Source organism: Ambystoma mexicanum, chromosome 6p (genome assembly GCF_040938575.1).
Source record: "Ambystoma mexicanum isolate Mex_15411 chromosome 6p, UKY_AmexF1_1, whole genome shotgun sequence".
In the NCBI taxonomy this organism is placed as follows: domain Eukaryota; kingdom Metazoa; phylum Chordata; class Amphibia; order Caudata; family Ambystomatidae; genus Ambystoma; species Ambystoma mexicanum.
This window is the reverse complement of record NC_090935.1, coordinates 580,130,416-580,154,357: the sequence shown is the minus strand read 5'-3', so window position 1 is coordinate 580,154,357 and position 23,942 is coordinate 580,130,416. Positions and strand designations below refer to the sequence as shown.

The 23,942-nt window shown below is 47.8% G+C and overlaps 1 protein-coding gene across 1 annotated transcript in view; it reads left to right on the top strand.

Moving 5' to 3' along the window:
- TENT2 (terminal nucleotidyltransferase 2) overlaps nt 1-23,942 on the top strand; it is a 1,145,598-nt gene that overhangs the window by 1,003,120 nt on the left and 118,536 nt on the right. Inside the window, exon 12 of the mRNA XM_069627408.1 lies at nt 14,098-14,189. Coding sequence (XP_069483509.1) covers nt 14,098-14,189 — 92 coding nt within the window. The remainder of the gene's footprint in view (nt 1-14,097; nt 14,190-23,942) is intronic.

Below are 23,942 nucleotides of genomic sequence, written 5' to 3'. Positions count from 1 at the left end.
GTGTGGAAAACGGTTCCCACACACTGAGGTATTGAGGAAAAATATCCCACTAATAAAGCAAAAAGTTCTTGGGTTGAACCAGGAAAGGAAGATTTACCAGTTCTGTGCAAATCTTATCCAACATTGCTGTGCGGATATAAGAGATTGAGGACCTTCTGCACTTTATTCTTGTTTGTCCCACCTACTCGCATATAAGGCAGGAAACTATTCTTCCGGTCTTAAGGCTTGAAAATGCTAAGCTATTTCGTCCAGCTTTATACTACCTCATCAAGGCTGACTCGCCTTTTGTGGCCTTGCCTTTGTTATCTTATTTAAGAAGATCTATGAAAATTAGGCTTCTTATGGACAATCCACCATGAATAGCTATGAACTAGATCTGGTTGTTAATATATTATGTTTTGTTTTATGCCACGTGTTCTATCACCTAATAGCATATGTTTTTTCTCTTCATATTTTAATCACTCATTCTATATTTCTGTGATTTAATGATATGCAATGTATATTCTGTTCGTTAAAAGGACTTTATTTTTATACAAATAAACTACGAACAAATGTTTTATAAGTCGCCAGCTTAAGGACAGAACTCGGTGGGAGACCGTGGAGAAGGAAAGTTTCTCTATTATATGGGTCCTTAGGAAGCTGAGACCCTACCTCTTTAAGGACCTATGGTCAGTCTGCACAGTGGAGTCCCAAAGTGTCTAATAAACATGAATAGGGACAATCCTAAATTTCTAAAGTGTTCCATAAGCCTTCAAGGCTTTGACTTCACCATTGAGCATAGGCCAGGTGCACAACATAGCAATGCTGATAGGCTGTCTAAGATGTATAATTGACTGGAAAAGGAAACCCATCCTGGGACTGAGTCCCTATTCTGGGGTGGGAGTGGAGGGGGGTTTAGGGAGGGTAGTGTGATGGAAAATCTCTTTTGGCTACTTTCCCTTCAGTCTGTATGGACCCCCAATCTTGTTGCTAGTTTTTAAACCTATTCCGACTTTTTGAAGAAAATAAAGCCTTCAGCTTACCTTCCTGTCGGAGAATTCTCAGAAATGTGTTCATTCCCTTCTACCTTAGAGACCCCTAGCTCTTTTGCTGGACTTTAGGACTTTTTATCTCTCATATAGTTTTAATGTGATTTTAAATTGTTCTTTTTAACTTTGGTGTCTGAACAAACTCCATAGGAATCATCTTTACATTGTCACACAGCACCGTCAGTGCAGTGGCACAGGGAAGTCTCTTAGCTTTCCCAAAGGTTTAAATACCTTCTCTTGGTGAAACTACTGTTTCCAAGAGCCGTGAAGTGAAATTGGCTTTACTTAGATTTTGTAACTTTCTAGACCCAGCACACACGATCTTACCATAGGGTGCTGGAGGGGTTATTTAGTATCCCCTTTGTCTAGTTTCTCATGTAACATTTTTGTTACCCTTAGAATTAATGGCTGGTGGCAGTGGTTTACTTTTTACTACCATTGTGTGTTTTTACCGCGGGTTGCGTTCGCAGCCACGGTAAGGCACCCATGGGTGCCCATTTAATCAAAATGGCCCCGGTCTTCTTTTTTTCGCCATTTCTTGTCGGGAAAGTCCTTATTGAGATTTACTCTGAGCACAAGGTTTGGTCTCTTTGTTCGTTTTGCCTTTGGCGGGATTCACGAGTGAAGCCCGCCTCTGGCTCCAGTATGTCTAGCAGTGGCAGGAAGTGAGGGAGGTGCCTGAAACTCCCTGTGCTTAGTCCCTTTGGTTACAGGAATGCACCCAAAGGTGATTGGCCGGCTGGCTGTCCGGCAAGGACAGCCACCCTGCTGTGTGATTGACAGCTAGGCTGGAATGAATGGGAGAAACCTGCATAAAAGGTGAGACTTTTTGGATTGGAAGGCAGAGTTGACCACTGGACAAAGGAATCTGAAGAATAACTTGAAAGAGATGGCTGCTGCAACTCCCTGGACTGTTGGTTTGCCCGGTGAAGCTCTGCTGCTGTGCTGTAGCTCCAAATTGACCTCGACTAGAGAAACCCTGCAAGGACGACTTCTCCCTTTGAGCTGGTAGGACCAATCAACTCCAAAGTAAGCCCGTCTGGACATCCCCACGAAGCTGGTTGCATTTTTACTGCTACTCTGGAACCGAAGAGCCAGGGAGAGGAACACCAGATTGTGTGCGTTGCTTTTAAGTCTGACCCGAGCGCTAGGAAGATCCTCCGTACTTCCATGTTTCAGGACTGACCAAGCCTAAGCCACCTCAACAGAGTGCTGGACCCCTAATGCGAGGAATGTCTGAAGTGGGATCCGAGAATCGCGGTGTTGCTATTTACTGTCAGACGAGAGGACCTGAAACACAGAAGAACTGCTGAATTGAAGTTTGCCCATTGCTTCTGCTGACCGTCCCATTGCAGAGCAGTAGTCCCCAGACGTCCTCCCTCTTGTCCCCACGACTAAGGCTCAGGAACAGGATCTGCTTAGCTGCACATGAATAGAAGCCAGCTGGAACCATTTCTTCTAACCAGAGGTACTGTAAAGTCTAAGAACTTACCTCTTGTTGTGTAGCTATACTTGCTCTCAGTTGAGACCTGTCTTGGTTACCTTGCAGAGTGGCTAAAGCTTAGCCGCTCACAAGCCTCTCAGCTTGTGGCCCTTCAAGTTTTCAATTTTCTACAAATATTTCTAAAAACATTGTGCAAAACTTTTTACCTACCTGCAAAGAAGATCTTCAGCTCCCCTTGACATTGTGCAATTAACATTGGCTGTCCTGGCTCCCTGAGAGACTCCTCTTTACCTCTGACTTTGTACTTTGGCTTTTACCCCCGGAAAAGGTTAATTTACTCTGCATTGGAAGGTTTTTAAAAGTGACCAGTTTGTGAATTATTAGTTAACCTTTGTTTTATTCGTCTATTCAATCTTTTGCACCAAACTCAGTATTGCTCTAAATGTACCAGTGATAAATCGATGTCGAGTGTCCTATCTAAGTCACCTGAGGGTATAGGAAGTGTCTGTGTGCCTCCCCAATGGGTATCATCTGATTTAGAGAAACTAAGAGTGTTTTGAACTGTATTATAAGAATTACATGTTTTGCTCCCTTTCTGAAGAAGGCTTATATAACTGACTGTGAAATAAATTAATAATTGTTTTATCAAGAAACCATGAGTATGTGTTTATTTGAATAACTGCTACTTCTCACATTGACCACTCTTGAGATGAGCCTGGCTGCTCGACTACACTACCAACCTGTGTATGTAAGGCAAGGTTTGTATGCAGTCCCCTCTGGGACCACTACACACAACTAGGACTACAGGTGTAAGCAAAACCAGCCTTTGGTATAAGTCTGTACCACACAGTTATTGGTAGCGAGCTGAGCAGCCGGGCTTCTCTCAAGAGGGAATGTGAGCTTGAAAGGGTGTTACACAAAGGTCTACAATGACAAGTATTCAGATAGACACTTATACTCAAGGTTTCCTGGTAAAACACTTATTAATTTATTAGTCATTTATAAAGCATTCACTAAATGAGGCAACCACTATCACACAAATTATACTACAATACTGATTACTCAGCAGTTGAGCTCCCTTGAAGTCGGAGCAAAATAGCATTGAAGTAGGAGCAAAAAGGCATAAATTAATAAAACTAATATTAGTTACTTTAAAACAGTGCAAATAGTTGGAGTTCACCAGAGGAGTTGATTCAATGCAATAGGTAGGCCAAAGTCAAAGGGCTAGTGTCTTCTATAAGTAAAAACTGTTAGAGGGGATTGGGTCCTCCGACGTATTCCATATCTATGACAGGTAATCACCACAGCTGTGCTGCTTTGGAAAAAATGTCTGCCTCGATGACATCGATACGCTGTCCTCGAGGGCCTCCGTCGAGCCGACGTCACCGGATGTTATAAGTAGAACGCACGACGCCCGTAGCCTCAGTTCAGTTTTTTCGCTTCGGAGATCTCGGCGCCCCTCGGTTCTTCTAAGTTATATTCTTTCGATTCTTCAAACTTGTTCGTTTGTGAAGATCACCATGTCTTCATCTTCTTCCACCCCGTGGCCGGGTTTCAAGAAGTGTCGGGACTGTGGTTCCAAGATGTCGCTGACTGACCCGCATGACGCCTGCCTCTGGTGCCTCGTTGAGGACCACGCCACGGATGACTGTGATGATTGCCAGTTGCTTACATCGAAGGCCTTGCGGGAACGGAAGAAGCTTTCTGCTTGTAGGGTTTCCAAGCCTCGAAAATTGAAATCTGCTGTGCTTTCGACTGACTATTCGAAGGGCGACTCTCTGCACCGTCGGCGCAAGTCCAGTGGGTCTCGATCCGGCAGTGGGTCCCGCTATTCCTCTTCCTCTTCGAGGCACTCGCGGAAGCACCGTCACTGGTCGCCTTCCCTGTCAGAGGACACCGCCCGTCGGCGGGTTGCTTGTCCCAACAAGCACTCTACTCCTGCAGAATGGGATGCCTTTCGCACAGAGAAGATGGTGATTTTTCAATTGCAGGGCTCCGTTCCGTCCGCGCCTTCGAAAGATGCCGGCAGGGAACGTACTAGGGCCACCGCTCGCATGCCTTCGGGATCGGGTGGTCGGCGTGATCATCAGGCGCCTCGGAGGTCCCGATCAGACAAGGTTGATCGCTCTAGTCATGCCTACTCCAGGTCCCTGTCCTCGACGCCCTCGAGACCGTCGGAGGCTGTGAGGTCTTCGAAGAAGATATCTGCCCCATGTCCGTCGAGGGACTTTCGAGGCTCCGCCTCCGAGGAAGTCATCGACGCCATTGGCGCTGAGGCAGTCGAAAGACACGCTCAGGGTTCCGCCCTCGTGGCCTGTGTTGAAGCCATCGGCGCCACGCTCGTCGTCGACACCGATTCTGTCGACGCCTTTCGAGGATGCTTTGTCGGAGGTACCCTGTGTGTCGGTGGAAACCCAGAGGAAGGCCCTGAAGAAGTCGGTGAGACCTATCTTTGAGCCTTTTTCTGCGCCCTCTTCCAGGGATTTATTCCAGCCTCTGGATTATATTTCTGAGGTGGAGGAAGGGTCTGAGGAAGGTTTGGTTCCGGATGGGGTCCCTGATGAGATTTTGTCTGGTCATAGCCAGATTGAAGACTTGCGTCAGTCTTTGCACGACGCCAGTGGTCTTCATACCTCTCCGGAGGTTGAGTTTGGCAGGCCTGAGCCTGGTACGCATGCTGACTCTTCGTACAGGCGGCTGATGTCGAGGGTGATGGAGTACTTGGGGTGGTCCGATTTTCTGCAGGATGACCTGACAGATATCTTGGACCAAGGTCCACCAACTGACTGCCATTCCATGTGGCTTTGCCGCGAATGGTGGCGGCGGCTTGGACTTCTCCGGAAAGTCTCCTGGCAGTGGGGAAGTCGTTGCCGAAAAAGTACCACCCAGCCAGTGGCGACCCCGGCTACTTGTCCATGCACCCTACTCGGCGGAGTTTGGTGGTGCAGGCGGCTACGGCCCCAGCGAAACAGGCATCATACCCTACCATCACTCCTGACAGGGACGAAAAACTTTTGACGGTTGGGCGAAGAAAGACTTTTTTTCAGGGGGTATGGCTTTGAAAGCAGCCAACTCTGACACTGTGGAATTGTTTCATTGGCAGCTGAACATATTCCCGAAGGGGAGGAACGAGATGGCTTTCTTGCCCTTGTACAGGATGGCATGGATGCCATGTGTGAATCCGTTCAGTCGGGTCTGGAGGTGGCAGACTGCGTCAGCCGGTCCATGGCGGCGAGCACCGTAATGCGCAGATTTGCGTGGTTGCGGAAGTCGGGGTTTTCTGGATGTACAAGCCAGACTTCTCAACATGCCCTTTGATGGTGACCATCTTTTTGGCAACAAGGCTGACGAGAGCCTTGAGGGGTTGCAGACCTCGAAGGCTGCAGCGAAGTCGTTGAGCGCTGCAGTTCGCCAACTGGTTGGTGTGTCTCGACCTCAAGGACGGTTACTTTCATATGCCGATTCATCCCAAGCACAAGAAGTACCTCAGGTTCGCGGCTGGCGACTCGCACTTTCAGTTTCGGGTCCTGCCGTTAGGATTGACCTCCGCCCCAAAGGTTTTCACCAAGCTCGTGGTGGTGGTGGCAGCGTGTCTCAGGAAAGGGGGGGAATTCACCTCTACCCCAACCTGGACGATTGGTTGATCAGGGCGCACTCTCCGGAGCAAGTCCTGGATCATCTGTCAGTCACCTGCCACTCCCTTCACAGGCTGGGCTTCTCTCTCAACTTGAAGTCCCATTTGATGCCAACACAGCGGCTCCAGTACATCGGAGCAGTGCTCGACACATCCCTGGGGCAGTGTTTCCCTCCCCAGGTGAGGGCTCATCACAATCTGCAGATGGTGCACAAGTTTCAACATGCCCATGCCTCATGGCATCCTGCATTCTTCTGGTGCCAGAGGCTCGGCTGCTGATGAGATCTCTGCAGTGGGCTCTCAAGATGCAGTGGTCAGTCCTCGGCAGGATGTCGGACCCCGTTCAGGTGCCGCCCTCGGTCGCCCAGGACCTTCTGTGGTGGGCCGTCAAAGGCAATCTGATGTAGGGGGGTCCGTTTTGGCTACCCTGGCCGGAGGTGACGATCGTGACGGACGCACCCCTCACGGGATGGGGAGCTCATGCCAACGAGTTGACTGTCAGCTGTCGTTGGTCTCCGTCGGAGTCCAGACTCCATATCAATCTGTTGAAGCTGAGGGCCGTCAGGCTTGCCCTGAAGGCTTTTCTGCTGACACTGCGAGGACAGAATGTCCTGATTCTGACTGACAACACCATGGCCATGCCCTACCTCAACAAAAAGGTGGGGCAGGGTCACTTCCTCTATGCAGGGAGGCAATGCAGCTCTGGTTCTGGGCCATCCAGCAGGAAATTTCGATCTCGGCAGTTCATCTGGCCGGAGACGAAAACGAGACGGTGGACGCTCTGAGCAGGCAGAGCGTGATCTCTCAGGAGTGGGAGCTGGCTCAGGAGATTCTCCTGGAGATCTTCGCCCCTTTGGGGGACCCCACAAGTGGATCTCTTTGCCTTCAGTGTCAACCGGAAGTGCAAAAGGTTCTGCTCGCAGGATTTTCCTCCAAGAGGAGCCTTAGGGGACACGTTTGTGGTGGAGTGTTCCTTCCCACTGCTGTACGCGTTTCCACCAGTCAGTCATCCCGCAAGTGCTGCAGAGGTTACGGAGGTTCGGTTCCCGGATGATCCTCATTGCTCCGGCATGGGCCCGGAGAACGTGGTACCCGGACCTTCTCGACTTGTCCATCTGCCCTCCACGCAGTCTTCCCTACGATCTGCTCTCACGGGAGGGGGGTCGGGTTCTCCATCCAGAGGTCAGATCCCTCAACCTTCACGCTTGACTTCTGAAAGGTTGAAGTATAAGGATTGGGACCTCCCTGAAGACGTGATGGAGGTGTTGCTTTCGGCCAGACGGCCTGCAACCAAGTCCCTGTACCGTTGCCGTTGGAGAAAGTTCTGCGACTGGTGCAGGGTTAAGAATGTGGATCCTTTTTCATGTGACTTTCCTGTGTTTGTCCTTTTTGCTTTCTTTAGCCCAGAAGTGCCTGCAAGCGGGTACCATTAGAGGTTACCTGGTGGCGCTGTCCATATTTAAGCGCTCGTCTGAGGGGGTGTTCGTGTTTCAAAATTCCTTTAATTTCTGAGTTTCTGAAAGGGCTCACTAATGGGTTTCCACCGTCACCTTTCCAGGTGCCCGGTTGGGATTTGAACCTTGTTCTAAAATTCCTAATGGGTGCTCCATTTGAGCCTTTACATTCTTGTCCTTTGAGACTGTTGACCCTTAAAACTGTATATTTAGTTGCGGTCACTTCCGCTTGCAGAGTGAGTGAGTTGCAGGCACTTTCTGTTGAGCACCCTTCACGGTGTTTCATAAGGACAGGGTTGTCCTTAGGGTTCGTCCTTTATCCTCCTTCGCATCCTGGTAAGGAAGAGGAGAGGCTCCATAGGTTGGATCCTAGGAGAGCTTTAAGTTTCTACATTTCACGCATGTCCCGGGTCAGAGTGGACGATCGGCTCTTTATTCGATACGCTGGAAGGCGTTTGGGACAAGCTGTTACTAAGCAGACTTTGTCTAGATGGATTATCTTGGCAATTTCTGAATGTTACCGCTTGGCGGGGTAAGGACCCTCCGGTAGGCTTACGGGCCCATTCTACTAGGGGGTATGGCTGCCTCTACTGCCCTACAGAGGGGTGTTCCTATTCGTAACATCTGTGAAGCAGCCACATGGGCTTTCGTACATACTTTTGTAAGACACTACTCCCTAGATTCTATCCATGTCTATACACCAGGTCTCTCTGTAGACCCTCCCTGTGGTGGCAGACTCGTCAAGGAGTTACTCAAGGGGCACTTCAGGAATTTTCCGCCAGTGAAGGCTCCAGGCCCGGATCAGGAACTTAATGTAGTACTGAATAAGCTCATGGAAGCTTCTTTTGAACCTATGCATCAAGTCCCACCCAATTTCCTCTTGTGGAAGGCGGCTTTCCTTGTGGCTATCACCTCGGCAGGGGGGCAAGGGGGTGGAGAGCCAGGCCCTGTTGTACAAGTAGCCTTACTTGTCTTTCCACGCTTCAAAGGTGGTGCTCCGTACACCCCACCTTTATGCCAAAGGTACCATCTGAATTCCACCTCAACAAACCTTTGGTGTTACCGGTCTTTGTCCCGACTCCGTCGTCACCAGCGGAGAGGGCCTTGCCTTTGCAGGATGTTGCTCGTGCCCTGAGGTTCTACGTAGCATGTACATAGAATTTTCGGAAGACTACTCTGTTGTTCATCAACTTTGGACTGGTGAAGCCTTATCAAAGGTTTCCATCTCCAGGTGGCTCTCCGGCTGCATCATGCACTGTCAGTGACTGGCTATCAGGCCACTACCCGGCTGACCAAGAGCCCACTCCACCAGAGCCATCCCAGCAACAACAGCAATGCTCTCTGGTGTGCCCCTGGTTGACATTTGCAGGGCTGCTACGTGGAGGTCCATGCACACCTTCACAAGGTCCTACGCATCATATGCAAACCCTCCCTCCTTCCCCTCTGTGGCTCTTCTTGGTTCATACTGCCACTTTACGTGCTTACCAAATCTGAAGATGACCGTCTGGGATGGAGTTTAGGAAGACAACTGTCATTGGATGGGGCAATATGACCTAGGAACAGTGATTGGTTTAGAGGAACAAAACATTTTTTTTAAAACACCTTTTTTCAAACTCCCCTCCCCCTGCTCATCCTTGGAGGCTGTCATAGCTGGCCTAATGTTAAAATGTTTGTTCCGATCACATAATATCCATAATCTTATTTATGAGGGCACCATTGGAGCATATAGACGCTCTGTAGATAGTTCAACACTTCCTCCCAGTTAAGTTTAACGGTTGCTTTGTCCCTTTGGGCCGTGTTGGTTGCCCATTCCATTGATATGAAACTCCATACCTTCTGTAACTCCATACCTTCTGTAACCAGTCCAAGTTCGTAGGCGTTTGTTTTTGTTTCCATGTCCGGGCCACTACTAACAACGCTACCATAAGTAATAACATGAAACTGTTTGACTTTTGGATAGTGCCTGTTTCGGATCCCGCAAAGCCAAATCCCTTCATCTTCAAGGCGTTTGCCTGGAAAGATCTTATCCACTTGTTCCTGAATCCCTACCCAAAAAGCTTTAATAATTGGGCATTTCCACCATATGTGTTGCCAATCTCCTTCCATTCTGGACCCTCTCCAGCACTGGGCCGATGTAGTGGGTTACATTGTGTGCAGTCCTTAGGGAGTGTAGTGCCATTGGAACATCATTTTGTACCACATTTCGCTTGTCTGAATGGAGCGTGTTAGTTTGGGTATCGCCTTCCAGAGTGGGTTTCATTTTTCTATTGGTATGGGACTACCTAACGTGACTTGCCATTATTTATTTCCACTGTACAATTGTAGTCCCCTCGCTGAGTATTTTATATAGACTCTATTATTCTCCTTTCACCAGAGTGTGTTGTAATGTACTTTTCAAAAGGAGTGGGTGGGCGCGCTGCCGTCTCTATAATCCCAGAGGGTGGATAACCAATGTCGCATATGATTGTAGTGAAACCCATCAGTCTCTCACAACCCCATATCCCTTTTACAGTCCTCGAACGTTCTAATGACGTGACCTTGGTACATGTCCCGGACTATCATGCACCCTGCATCCTCCCAGGCTTTGAAAGCCCTAGGTTCCAACCCCGGAAGGAAGTCTGGATTCTGAAACAGCAGAAGAAACTGGGAGGGAGCTGGTGAGTCATTCCCTCCTTGATTTGCTTTGTCCCATAGCTTGATTACTGTCCCCACTATTTTACTAATTTTTACATTAAGGGGTCTGATCTCGATTCAACCATACCAACCCTGGCAGGGGGTGCCTGCTACTGCCCCCTCCTGTCTGGTCCTTATGTTCTGCCCCATGCTTCCAAGCCATTCTTTTATGCCCTTGATTTGTGCCACCTCATAATACTTAAAGAAATGCCAAAATCCCATTCCTCCCCGATCTCTTACAGCAGTATGAGTGGACATCGCTATCCTAGCTGGTTTATTTTGCCAAATATATGCCGTAATAAGTTTCAAAGGGGGTTAAAGAAGGTTTTTGGGACATGAAGGAGGGGGGGGGGGCTTGGAAGTAGTACAACAGTCTTGGTAAGATCACCATTTTTACCACCATCATTCCCCCTATCCAGGAGATCGCTAGTGGGTTCAACCTTTGCAAATCCTTTTTCACCCTGGCGAGTAGTTGTGGATAGTTGGCCCTGTATATTTGTTCTAGTGTGTTTGTAAGGACTTCCCTGAAGTGCTTTCTACCATTCTCTGCAACCGATAGTGGGGATCCGCAAGCGCTCCACCGTATCTTGGCTGAGAACTTCAAGGTTTCCGATTTTGACCTGTTCATATTAAGCCCCGAGACCTCTCCAAACTTAATCAATTCGATGAATGGCGCCAGTAGAGACATTTCTGGTTCCATTACTGATATAAGCATGTCGTCAGCAAACACCATTATTTTGTGTTCCTCCCCCTTCATTTGTTGTAAATCTCCTATCCGAACTAAAAGGGGTTCCAGATGCATGGCGGAAAGTAATGGGGATAGGGGGCATCCCTGTTTGGTACCTTGTCGTATAGCGACGTTGTCAGTTACATTAATCGCTATTCTGATCTGCAGGGAACAGTAATTTGCTCAGACCATCGGCAAAAATCATTCGCCGAAACCCATACGTTCCAACGTACGGAACAGAAAAGGCCATTTGACTTTGTCAAACACTTTTTCGGCATCAAGTGACACCAAGAGCGCTGGTATTTGGGTCATAGCAGTTTTTTCCAACAAGTGGCATGCACAACGGCTATTGTGAGTCTGTCGGAGTGAAATAAAGCCTGATTTATCAGGTCTGATCAAGTTCGGCTGGGGGTCTTTCAGCCGGCTCACCAATATTTTAGTGTACATTTTGTCATTGTTGGGCAAGATTGTGTTATTTGGGTGCACTACAATAACCTTGACCTCGTGGCAGTAGGGACCCAACCTTTGGTATAAGTCTGAACTACACAGGTTGATGGTGTGGTCGAGCAGCCAGGTTTATCTCAAGAGCGGTCAATGTGAGCAGTAGGGCTGTGACAGTTTCACAATACAATTACCCAAATAAATACACAAGTTTTCTTGTTAAAACAATTAATTTATTTTACAGTCAGTTATATAAGCCTTCTTCAGAAAGAGAGCAAAACATGTAACACTTAAATATACTTCAAAACACACTCCATTTCTCTAAATCAGATGACACCCATTGGGGATGGCACACAGACACTTCCTACACCCTCAGGTGACTTAAATAGCTAGGACACTGTGGACATTGATTTATCACTGGTACATTTAGAGCAATACTGAGTTTGGTGCAAAAGATAGAATAGAGGAATAAAAAAAGTTAACAATTCATAAACGGGTAAGTACTTTTGAGACCTTCCAATGCAGAGTAAATTTAACCCTTTCCCGGGCGAAAGACCAAAGCACAAAGTCAGAGGTAAAGAGGAGTCTCTCAGGGAGCCAGGACAGCCAATGTTAATTGCACAATGTCTAGGGGAGCTGAAGATCTTTGTTGGTAGGGAAAAAGTCTCGCACAAAGTTTTTAGAAATGTTTGTAGAAAATGGAACACTTGAAGGACCACCAGCTGGGAGGCTTGTGAGGGGAAAAGCTTTAGCAACTCTGCAAGGTAACCAAGACAGGTCTCAACTGAGAGCAAGTAAGGCTACACAACAAGAGGTAAGTTCTCTTAGATGTTACAGTACCTCTGGTTAGAAGAAATGGTTCCAGCTTGCTTCTTTTCCAGTACAGCTCTGCAGATCCTGTTGTTCCTGAGCCTCAGTCATGGGGACACGAGGGAGGATGTCTGGGGACTCCTGCTCTGCAATGGGAAGGTCAGCGGCAGCAATGGGCAAACTTCAATTCAGCGGTTCTTCTGTGTTTCAGGTTCTCGCTTCTGACAGCAAATAAGCAACACTACAGTTCTCGGATACCACTTCAGACTTTCCTCTCATCTGGGCTCCAGCACTCTGTTGAGGTGGTCAGGCTTGGTCAGTCCTGCATCAGGGAATTCTGCAGGATCTTCCTAGCGCTCGGGTCCAACTTAAAAGCAACGCACACAATCTGGTGTTCCTCTCCCTGGCACTTCGGTTCCAGCAGCAGCAGTGGACGTACAGCCAACTCCGAGAGGATGTCCAGACGGGCTTATGGAGTAGATTGGTCCCACCAACTCAAAGGGAGAAGTCATCCTTGCAGGGCTTCTCTAGTCGAGGCGAATTCAGAGCTTCAGCACAGCAGAAGGGCTTCACTGGGCAAACCAACGGTCCAGGAGTTGCAGCAGCATCTCTTCCAAGTTCTTCTTCGGATTCCTTCGTACAGTGGTTGACTCTGCCTTCCAAGCCAAAAAGATTTGCCTTTTATGCAGGTTTCTCCCATTAATTCCAGCCTAGCTGTCAATCACAAAGCAGGGTGGCTGTCCTGGGATAGCCACCCAGCCATTCACCTTAGGGTGCATTCCTGTAACCAAGGGGATTAAGCACTGGGAGTTTCGGGCAACTGCCTCATTTCCTGCCCCTGCCAGACATACTGGAGCCAGAGGCGAGCTTCGCTCTTGAATCCCGCCAAAGACCAAACAAACAAAAGGACCAAACCTGATTTGGCAGGCAGAGTAAATCTCAAGAAGGACCTTTCCAACAAGAAATGGCGAAAAAAGAAGACTGGGGCCATTTTAGCAAAATGGGCACCAATGGGTGCCTTACTGTGGCTGCGAACGCAGCCAGTGGTAAAAACACAATGGTAGTAAAAAGTAAACCACTGCCACCAGCCTTTAATTGCAGAAAGGGTAAAATAAAAATGTTGCATGAGAAACTAGACTTAGGGGATACTAAGTAACCCCTCCAGCAACCTATGGTAAGATAGTGTGTGCTGGATCTCGAAAGTTATAAAATGTTAGTGAAGTCAATTTCACTTTACTAATCTTGCCAACAGTTTCACCAAGAGAAGGTATTTAAACCTTTGGGAAATCTAAGACTACCATGTGCCACTGCATTGAAGGTGCTGTGTGTCACAATGTAAAAGATGATGCCTATGGATTTTGTCAGACTCCAAAGTTAAAAGAAACAGTGTCTAAATCACGATAACAATACATGAGCGAGTTAGAAAAGGGGCTCACTCTCTCCAGGTTAGAAATGAAAAGTCCTGAAGTCCCGCAAAAGAGCTGGGGGGTCTCTAAGGTAGAAGGAAATCGGCACATTTTTGAGAATTCCCCCTAACACATATGCAACCATTAACTTTGCAGGTTGAAGTTTTTACCATAATATTGATGATCTTTCGTATGGAAATGACTAGATTGATTTTATGTTCTGCCAAACACACTGATGAAAAGTAGGTTTCAATTGTTCATCTCCAAACAAGACATGAAAATGACCAACTGTAACGAGCAATTATTTTTGTGAAATGGGGTATTGTGCCTTGTGATTTTGAAAATGATGCAGAACATAGTGGTGCACATAATAGTGCTCTAGTATTGTGCTATGGTTCATTTCAATTTGTATCTAAAATATGTATACATCATAACTTGTTATGCAGCATAAAATTGTTTCTTAAAATAATTCTATTTTAGCTGGACCAAGCATATGATTTCAGTTCGTGAAGCCAAAGTACTACCAAGACCAGATCGTGTGGAATGGCGAAACAAATTTATTTGTGTCGAAGGTATGTTAACGAGTAGTATTTTATTCTTACACATTAGAACCACCTGGCTATTTGCAATTTTTTCACCTATTACTCATTTTTTTCTTTGTGTACATTTTTCGCCTTTTTCAACAGGACAATACAATTTTTAAGTTAATTTAAAAAACTGATGGAACAGCAATCGGGTGTATTGCCACATGGACTTGCTGGTCTCCTCCTTATGCTAGTACATTTTTAATTACTGTTTGATTGCTATATCTAAGAAATGTGAGTCAAATGTATTTCCCCCATTTATCTATTGAAGATATATTTTTATATATTCCCATCATTTGCATGTTTTTCCACTTTTGAAAAACGAAAGCTGTGACGTGCTATATTTAACATGCAAAGTGCATTTCTTTTGAAACCAATCAGTCGACAATAGTCATGGACTGGTTTCAATTGAAATGCACTTTTACATGTTAAAAGTAGCATTTCCATGCTTTTTTTTTTTGTAACGTTGAAATGTTAGATGAGATGTCCAGTGCTTTAATTTCAGCACTGGACAGCTCCATGTAACGTTTCAAAGTTTTAGTGTATATTGGGGGGGGGACCCCCAACCCCCACGACACCCTCCCACCCCCCAACCCTAACCCATGTCGACGGCACTTTTTTTACATGTTTTCAAAGAAATTGTCATTCGAAAGAATGGCGTTTGCCTTGCAAAACTTTTACATTCGATAAAATGACAGGACACCTATAAATACTGTGTACCAGCTAGCTGTTCCGGGCATAACATACGCCGTTCTAGCATATCTTAAAGGTCAATATCGGCTGGTATTTCATAGGGTCACTTCTGTCCCCCTTCTTACATATCGGAATTACCACTGATTGCTCGAGGAAGGGGGCGTAGGTCCCTGTGACTTATTGTCATTGGAAAGGTTTAAACATGTAGGAAACTGTCTTCTTTTAAATTTGTAGATACGTAATTGTCAACCTTGCATAGTCACCATTATGGCATAAGATTGCTTAGCATAATTGCAGCACCTACTTTCAGTTTTAGCTCGTGAGGGGGCGTTCGTCCTACAGCATGTCGCTCTTTAGAGACTGAAACGTGAAGCCAGTAATTAACTGTTAATTGACACTGGAATTGACGTGCCCTGTGTGATGAAGTGGTGGTGAAAAATAGTAACTTGAAATGTTTCCGATTGTTGGAGATAGTGGAAGGTGACTGAGTAGAACAATGCTCATTCTGTTGGTTAAAAAGATAGCTCTTGTTGAAGTGGAAGGGCACACAGAGTGCAACCGAACAATGATCAATTGCATCGGATGTATGTGATTTATTTGAAAATGTTTCATCTAATGGAAAGTTCCCGGAAAAACGACATCTACTTTTGGCTTTTTCGACTTTTTGTTTGTTTTTTGTAAATGACCTTTTTATTGGTTTTGACAAAGCAGGAACCACAGAAAAAGGCAAGGAAGACCAACAATTACAAGAACAATTGTATATAGTTGGAAAAACAAAACCTCATCTGTTCCACCTCCAATGAATCTTAGGTTCCCATAAAGTCAACAAGTCATGCAACATTAAACAACTGCCACGTGGCGCACAGAGAGCATGAAACGTATGCACTCTTAGGAGTAGGGCACCATACTCTTGAGTACCTCTTGTCCCGCACCTGAGCCTCTGTAAGTATCAAGGAACTTCGACCATTCACATTCTGTCGCTGCTCTTCCCCCATGTAATGCAGCCTTGATCTTCGAGGTATATGTCCTTTCGCAACCCATTCCTCCATCCTCGGGGAAGGGGGGGGGGGTGTCCTTTTCCAGTGTCTAGCCAAGAAAGCCCTTGCCCCGAGCAGCAAGAAGTACACCACATGCTGCAGCATTCTCCAATAATCGCCTTCTCTCTCTCCAGGCCAAAAAGTATCAACATTGGGTCCATTCCCCTTGTCACCCCTTCCACCTCCTTAATCCAACCCAGGATTTCTGCCAAAAGACCTGGACCTCTCGACACCCCCACCAACTGTGCCAGAAGGCCGCCCTCTCCCTGCATCCGTGCCACCATTGGGGACTCACTTCTGGGAACATTTTAGAGAACCTCACTGGGTCGTATTGCCATCTGTGTAGCAACTTAACTCTATGAAGTGTAAATTGGCAGTCCACTGAGATTTTGAAGGCCCTCCTGCACATCAACCTCCATAGGTTGTCGTCCAATTCCCATCCCAGGCCCCTCTCCCACCTGTTGGGGTCCCTCCACTACATTCTCCCTCACCCCCACCAACGCTCCATATAGTAAAGAGATAGGTTCCTTCATATCCGTGTGGGTATCCAGGATCTTTTCCATAGGGATGAGATCCCTCAATTTCTCTGCAGTGAGCACACCTTTCAATCTCGGGTAAAGAAAAACCGGGAGCGAGCCCACATTCAGAGCCGTCTCAAGATCTTGGATCACTATAAAGTGCCCTTCTGACCATAAATGACCCACCCTGTCCAGCCCTGCTTCAAACCATCTTTGGTACCTCTCAGGCTCGGGAATATTGTCCCTCATCAGTGCAGCCCAGATGTGGCTCATTGAGGCCCAGGAGGTGACACCTTTCATTCCAGCCCCCCGTCTCCATTGCTCCCATTGGACCCCTAGTATCGGGTGCTCCCTGATTCTCCTAGGGACCCTGTCCCATGGGACCCACAGCCACTCACCCACTGTGGCGGGTCGCAAGTGTTGGTTCTCCAAAAAGACCCACATTTTGTCCAAATCTTCCCGAAGGTGCTGCACCATTGCCCTCAATTCAGAGGCCTTCTAATAAAGGGCTAAATCGGGTAAATCCACCCCACCCTGTTCCTTCAGTAGCACCAATGTGTCGTATGGACATTCTAGGCTTCTGTCCCTGCCAGAGAAAGCGAAGCATGCAGCCCATGGCCTCCTACAGAAGCTCCTCTGGGACCTTCACTGGTAACATTTGGAACAGGTACAATATCCTTGGGAGAAAGTTCATTTTCAAAGCATTCAGCCGCCACAGCCACAATGTTTTTTCCCCCATTCACCCATTTCACTGTACAGTTTGCTCAGTAGAGGGGGGGAGTTAGCCCCACTAAGGTCCCCCATGGCCGTTGTGATGTTGACACCCAAATATCGAATGCTCTCCACCTGAATTTCCATCCCCAAACACCGAAGTGCCTCCACATCCCTCAATCCCTCACCGGCAAAAGGAAATGGGAACGACTTCTGGTGGTTCACTCTAAAGCCTGACCGGGACCCATATTCCTCAATGCCATAGCCGCCAGGATCAAGTTCAGTGGGTTCCTTGGGTGTAAAGAGGATGAAGGCTCACACTAAACAATGCATGTAATATCCAATAGACCAAATAATGTACAAACCCCACGAGGGAATGAGACCAGGAAATGAATTGCAAGTAAAACAAATTTATTTAAGATATAAATTGCAAGCAAAGCACTCTGCTGCCCGAGAGCACTCTGCCAAACAAAACACGGGCAGCACATTAGAAGGGTAAGAATCGTCAGCAAATACGACATCACAAAGGGTACAAATTCGGGGTGCGTATTGGAGGGGTCATGTGGCACAGTTTGTTCTATAGGAGATGCCAGGCTGCGATTGGCCGCTGCTTCCGAGTTAGTCTGGTGGCACGTGGGTCAGCTGGGCTCATCTCTGCAGTGAAGGTCAGGTTAGAAATGTTACATATCTAACGAAACGAACTGACAGTGAAAGAATAATGAACATAACAATTGTTCCATAAATGGGGGTATTCGGACACCACTGGTAGATTTGCTGACATTCTAACCCCTGTACTCAGGGGGGGAGGGAGGGGTTTATTGGTTCTGGGACCCCGTTCCCAGGTGTATCCTGGGCTGTTTGATGCCTCATACGAAAAGACATGTGGGGAGAATATATTGGTGTGAATAATTAACTCTAGGGTGGGTGTCCTGGAATGGTCTGTGAAGGGGGCCAGATGTGAATCTGTATCAGAGTATGGGGGCGAGGGACTGGTGGACCATGGCCTGGCGAGGTGGGGGTTAAGGGGGCCTGGTCAGGTTAGTGGAGATGGATGGGCACATGAGCTGGGGCCTGGTTAGGTCTCACACAGGGCAATGAACTCATCTGGCACGAAGTGATACTAAACGTTGCAACAATAAATGGCTGGACTTCTGTGAGAACAAGGCTCGCGCTGAACTGACGGGGTGGTGGTGGTGGCGGCTTGGGCTGTCTGCAAGGCGCTGAGGATGGGAGAGCTGTGGTTACATAGAGATCATTCCCGGGCCTAGTAAAAGTTGGCGGGTGGTGTAGCACAAAATGGAGTCGTTGGGCCTCGATAAAGGCTTGGTTATTTGTTTGATTACTATATTAGTTTGTGGATGGTCGTCCTGGGGTGGGGCGTCTCTCTCTCCCTCCCCCCCCTTTTTTACTCACACATGTTCTTATTTACTGTAGGAATGGAGAGGGGTGTGTGAAAAGACCACCTCTCCCCCAACATTCCCCGCTTTCGTTACTCATAAAGCAACGAATACCCTCCCCCAAGCACGTCTACGTTCTTCAGCCCTCCTGACTGCTTTGTCCCAGGCGCGGGTACCTTCTATTGGCATCCATGCTCTACACAGGCTTCTCAAGCTCTCTCCACGCTGTGCATATACCTCAGGAGTGCTGGTCATATAAATACATCCCCCATCCAGGTCGACCCACATTTCTTTATAATTTTTGAGATCCTGGGGTTGCTGAATGGTAGTGTGATAGAAGTTATCTACCTTATCCCCTGTGTTGTATATTGCCACCATACAATATTTGGGCTCATCTCTTTCACCCGTTTGTACTTCCCTATTATCATGAGACCTTTTTATTATTGCTATTTTTAGTACCAATAGTCACCATCATCACCGTCCTTCCTCTCCTCTATCTCCATCTCTAACTGTGGTGTCCCCCAGGGGTCTTACCTCTCTCCCTGGCTGTTCAACCAATACCTGGCACTTCTTGCCTACTGCATTGCCGTGCTCTGCCCCAACTTCCAGTGCTATGCGGATGACTCTGCTCATTTGCAGGCTACCCTCAGCCACCTCTTCTTCCTCTCTCATATGACTGCCTTTCCGCCATCCAGGAGTGGTGTGCCGCCAATGATCTCTGCCTTAATGCCAGTAAGACTGAGCTTCTCCTCATCGGCACACCCACACCCTCCTTTCCTGTCACTCTTTGGCCGGCCTCTCTCGGCCCTCTTCCTCCGCCCACCTGTTAGGCAAAAAACCTTGGGGTCAACTTCGACTCCACTCTCTCCTTCTCTCCTCACATCTCCATCGTCTCTAAGAAGTCACACTACCAGCTGCACCTCCTCAGGGGTTTCTTCCTTTCCTCTCCTTCCCCCAGGAACTCACTGTCTCCAGAGCTTTGGTTCTCTCTAGGCTGGACTATTGCAACAGCCTTTTTCTAAATCTGCCCGCTTACGCCCTACGCAACTCATCCAGAACAGGACTGCGAGACTTTTCCTTGGCCTCAACCCCAGGGATCGTATCTCTCCAGGACTGAAATCTCTGCACTGGCTCCCAGTGGCTGCAAGGATTAAGTTCAAAAACCCTCTGCATTGTCCACAAGGCCTTCTGGGGCCTGGGGCCTCAATACTTTCAACTCTCTCTTCCTAAATATTTTCCTTCTCGAGCTCTTCGCTCTTCTGCCTCAAACTCCCTCCAGGTCAGTCGCTTGTCCAAGCAAGGAGTTGGTGGTAGATCTTTCTTCGGCTGGGGCCTCCCTCTGGAACAGCCTTCCTGCCCCCCTGAAACTTGCTTCTGCTTGCTCGCCTCCTCTCCCCAGCTGATTTCCTGGCTGAAACTGACCTTGCATGGCTACGTGGCCACCCTCTGATCTAAGGCCCAGGACCCCTACCCCGCCAGTTGCACACCTGCACTGCCTTCCTTGCAACCCCGCACTTGGGGACTATTTTTTCTGTATCCCTACAGTCCCCTTACCAGCACTTGACACTTGATGCCTGCACTTACCTTTTACCCTTGCATTTGCCAGCTGCTGGCCGTACTTTACTTATTGTTATTTATTCTATTATCCTTTTACTGCAATGTCCCCTCCCTCGCACTCTTCCCTTCCCCCTTCCTATGCACTTGCGCAATCTGAATGATACCTGGCCTAGTAGGATCGTTCTCTCGTCCCTCTGTTCCCCCTCCCTTGCCTCGTCGCACCTTGAAACACTTGTGTATAGGTGCATTATAAATGCCATATCATATCACTACTAGGAACCGCCTTTGCACAACAGCGAACACTTAACTGGCACACACAGAAGATCAGCAGGAGGAACACTATGAGGGGGACCAGCATCTTTGCAATCCCAAGCCACGAAGGTACCCAGTCGCTTGGTTGCACACCTCCCTCTTTCCTCATTCTCACTCCAAGTTCACGCACTCAGGCCCAGGAATGGGGGCAGAAGGGGGAACCAACCGGTAGATAACCCACCTTGGATGTCCCCTTCCCGTACCCCGGACCCTGACACCTTATGTATGGACTTGTCCCCCTTCCCACCATTACGTCAGGCATCGACCTGTTGATGACCAGATGGTGATTGCCGGCATCCTAAAGAGAGCAGCAGAACATTTCCAAATTGCCACACAGGAGGCAGTGCCAGATTCAGATTTTGTTGAAGACATTTTAAAGGAGAAGCCTCCTGCCAGCCAGGCTATCCCATTACTTAATTCCATTAAGCGACGCATTGCCCCTTCATTATTAACGCCCTCATAAACCAGGGTTGTTAACCAATGGGTGGAAAAGCTGTTTCGCCCTTCCCCTACTGACCCTCTTTATATTAGGGAGCATGCCACCCAGGATTCTCTGGTCACGATAACAAGGAAGAGGGCAGGTGTCCCCTTGTCCACAGGCGAGGCACCGCCTGACAAAGAATGTAAGAAATTATATGCTCTGGCAAAGGGAATCACTACTACGGCAGCATACTCCACCCGCATAGCCAACAACACAACGCTGTTGGCCAGCTATTCGGATGGTCAATGGAACCTGCTGCGGAAGGGCCTACAGGATGTCGCTGAACCGGTGCGTACTCGCCTGCTTGCAATTGTATCTGAGGGTAAGCAGGTGAACCACAACATTCTCAAGAATACTTTAGGCGCTGCAGAGATGGCAGGAAGGACTTTAGCCCAGGGTGCTGCTAAAACGTCATGCCTGGTTGAAGAACTCGGTTTCAAATCAGAGATTCTGGTGTCATTAATCAACAAGCCAGTGGGGGAATCCAACCTGTTCGGCAAGGCTGTTGATGAGGTGCTGGAAACAGCAAAAAAGGAACACAAGACTTTGAAAACTTGGAACCAAATTACTCAGTCCCTTTCAACAGAGAGGGGGAGGTTCTTGCCGCTTCTTTCGTGGGCAGTCCTACTCTCGCTCCCCTCACAACCAATATGGTTCCGGGAACAATTGGTCCTCAGGACAGGGGTCTGCCTCCTCTACCCCCTATCCACCTAGGGGAACAAAGCTGTGGGAATGGAAGGGGTTGTAATTCCACCCCCAGAAGCTCCCCGGCCTCCAGTCAGAAGTGACTTTAAGAACCGGGTCCCCTCCCATAGCTCCCTGGTCGGGGGATGTATAACATCATTCCTGCACGCATTGGAGGGGATTACAACAGACCAGTGGGTGCTCAAAACCATCGCGCACGGTTACTGCATAGAGTTCAACCGACCGCCTCGATTCCGACCGAAGAGATCAAGACGCCTAACACCAGAACACCTGAGGATCCTGCTGCAAGATGTTGAGATCCTGCAGGAAAAGGCCGCTATTGAAGTCGTCCCTCTTCTACAGGTAAACAAGGGTTTTTAGTCGATGAACTTCCTTTTACCCAAAAAGGATCTCACCATGCGCCCTGTGCTAGACTTGCGCCCAGTGAACAAATTTGTCAAACCTCAGAAGTTTTGTATGGTAACGCTGCAAGAGGTAATTCCTCTGACGCAGGGCGATTACGTGGCAACATTGGACATGAAAGATGCATACTTTCATATTTCAATGTTGCCGGCACACAGGATATTCCGAAGGTTCATGATAGAGGACATACACTATCAGTTCAAGGTCCTTCACTTTGGCATTGCCTCATGTTGGGTAAGATTTTCACAGAACTTGTACATCTTCCTAACCTGGGTCAACCCCAGAACTTTTTTTTTTTAATAGTGGGATAGTTTTCCTTAATACCTCAGTGAGTGGGAACCTTTTTCCACACTCAAAGAATCTTTAACTCTTTTTATGGGTTTCATTCTTAAGACTCTCCATAGTGTCGTTTTAAAGTTAACCTCTTTAACATCGTATTGGCAATAAGTGCCTGTTGTTGCTGGGTTACCCTACGGGCTTCCCTTTTAACTTTCTTTTGCTAACCGTGAGAGAAATACAGTTCCCAACGGTAGAAAGGATCTTTGGATCCCTTTTTACATTTTATTCTGTGAAATCATCATACTCCACCATATGTGGATTGCTGGGGAGATGCAATGTATCCCCTTTCACGCTAAAACTAACAATTCTATAACGGGGACAAGCTTAGTTTCAATGGCTGGTGATAGTGATACCTTGTATTAATTTGGTGCACCTTTACCGCGGGCTGTGTTCAGAGCTGCAGTAAAGGCACCTAAGGCTGCTCAGGTTACCAAAATGGCCCCGGTCTTCTTTTTTTGCCGTTTTGTTTTATTATTTATATTGCGCACCAGACCCACAGGTATACGGGCGCGAAGGCATAAAGAGGGTTGTTAAGCTTAGGTTACATAGTAGACAGTATAACAAATACAGCTATGGTTACAACGCTGTATGCGTGAACGACAGGCAAGGCAGATAGGTGTATACAATAAATACAGAGAGTAAGTGTGAGACACATGTCTAAAAAAAATGGTGTTTGTTTCTTGTTCCTTCCCCTGACATCCAGGGCGGGAAATTCCTTTGTGTGATTTTTAACTTCGGTGGGACTCCCCGCCTAAGCTCCTGTCGGTCTGTGAGGGCAGGAAGCGAGGGAGGAGTCCAAACCTCCCCAGCCCTTTCTTATGCCTTGCCTGAATGAGCACAAATCCCAGTGGGGGGCTGGCTGTCCTGATTGGACAACCAGACCGCCCCTTCTTGTGAAATGTGGGGGGAGAATGCAGAGGTTGTGCTGTAGATCCTGATAAATACTGCAAACCTGGAATCTGAAGAAAAGTAGATCACTGGAACCGAAAACCGAAGAGGAAGATGGAGAAGCGGCTGAAACGATTTCCAGAGACCGGAGAGCCTGCTCTGTAACTGGAGCCTGCTGTAGCCCTTCCTTCCACTTGACCTGGGGACTCTGAAAACGACAACCCAGAGCCTGGTGGGACCCACGAAGACCTGCATTTTGAGCCATCCCACGCTTTGTGCGAACTTGCGTTGCTGCAATACCCCAATACCCTGGGACCTCAAGCCATTGTGCGGTGCACAGTCTTCCGAATCTTGCTGAAACTTTGTGGACATCCTGGTGGATCTCCAGAGACATGAATCGAGTCCAAAGAGTCCCCTCAGCAGAATGCTGGACCTTTGTAATGACGAGAACTCAACCGCGATTTTCTATCTTCTGTGCTCCTTGAAAAGGCGCCAAATCCACAGAACTGCATTCAGCTGCGAGGGAAACCTTGCCTAGAGCCTTCATTGATCCCTGCTGCAAAGTTCCTTCTAAGGTCTTGTTTTCAGTCACCACAACAAGGAATCCACTGACCAGGTATTTGGCTGCAGACCCTGAGTCGTCCTGCTGCAAAATCTTCAATGCTGAGGTACTGTGTTGGCTTGGGTGTGTACTTTCCTTA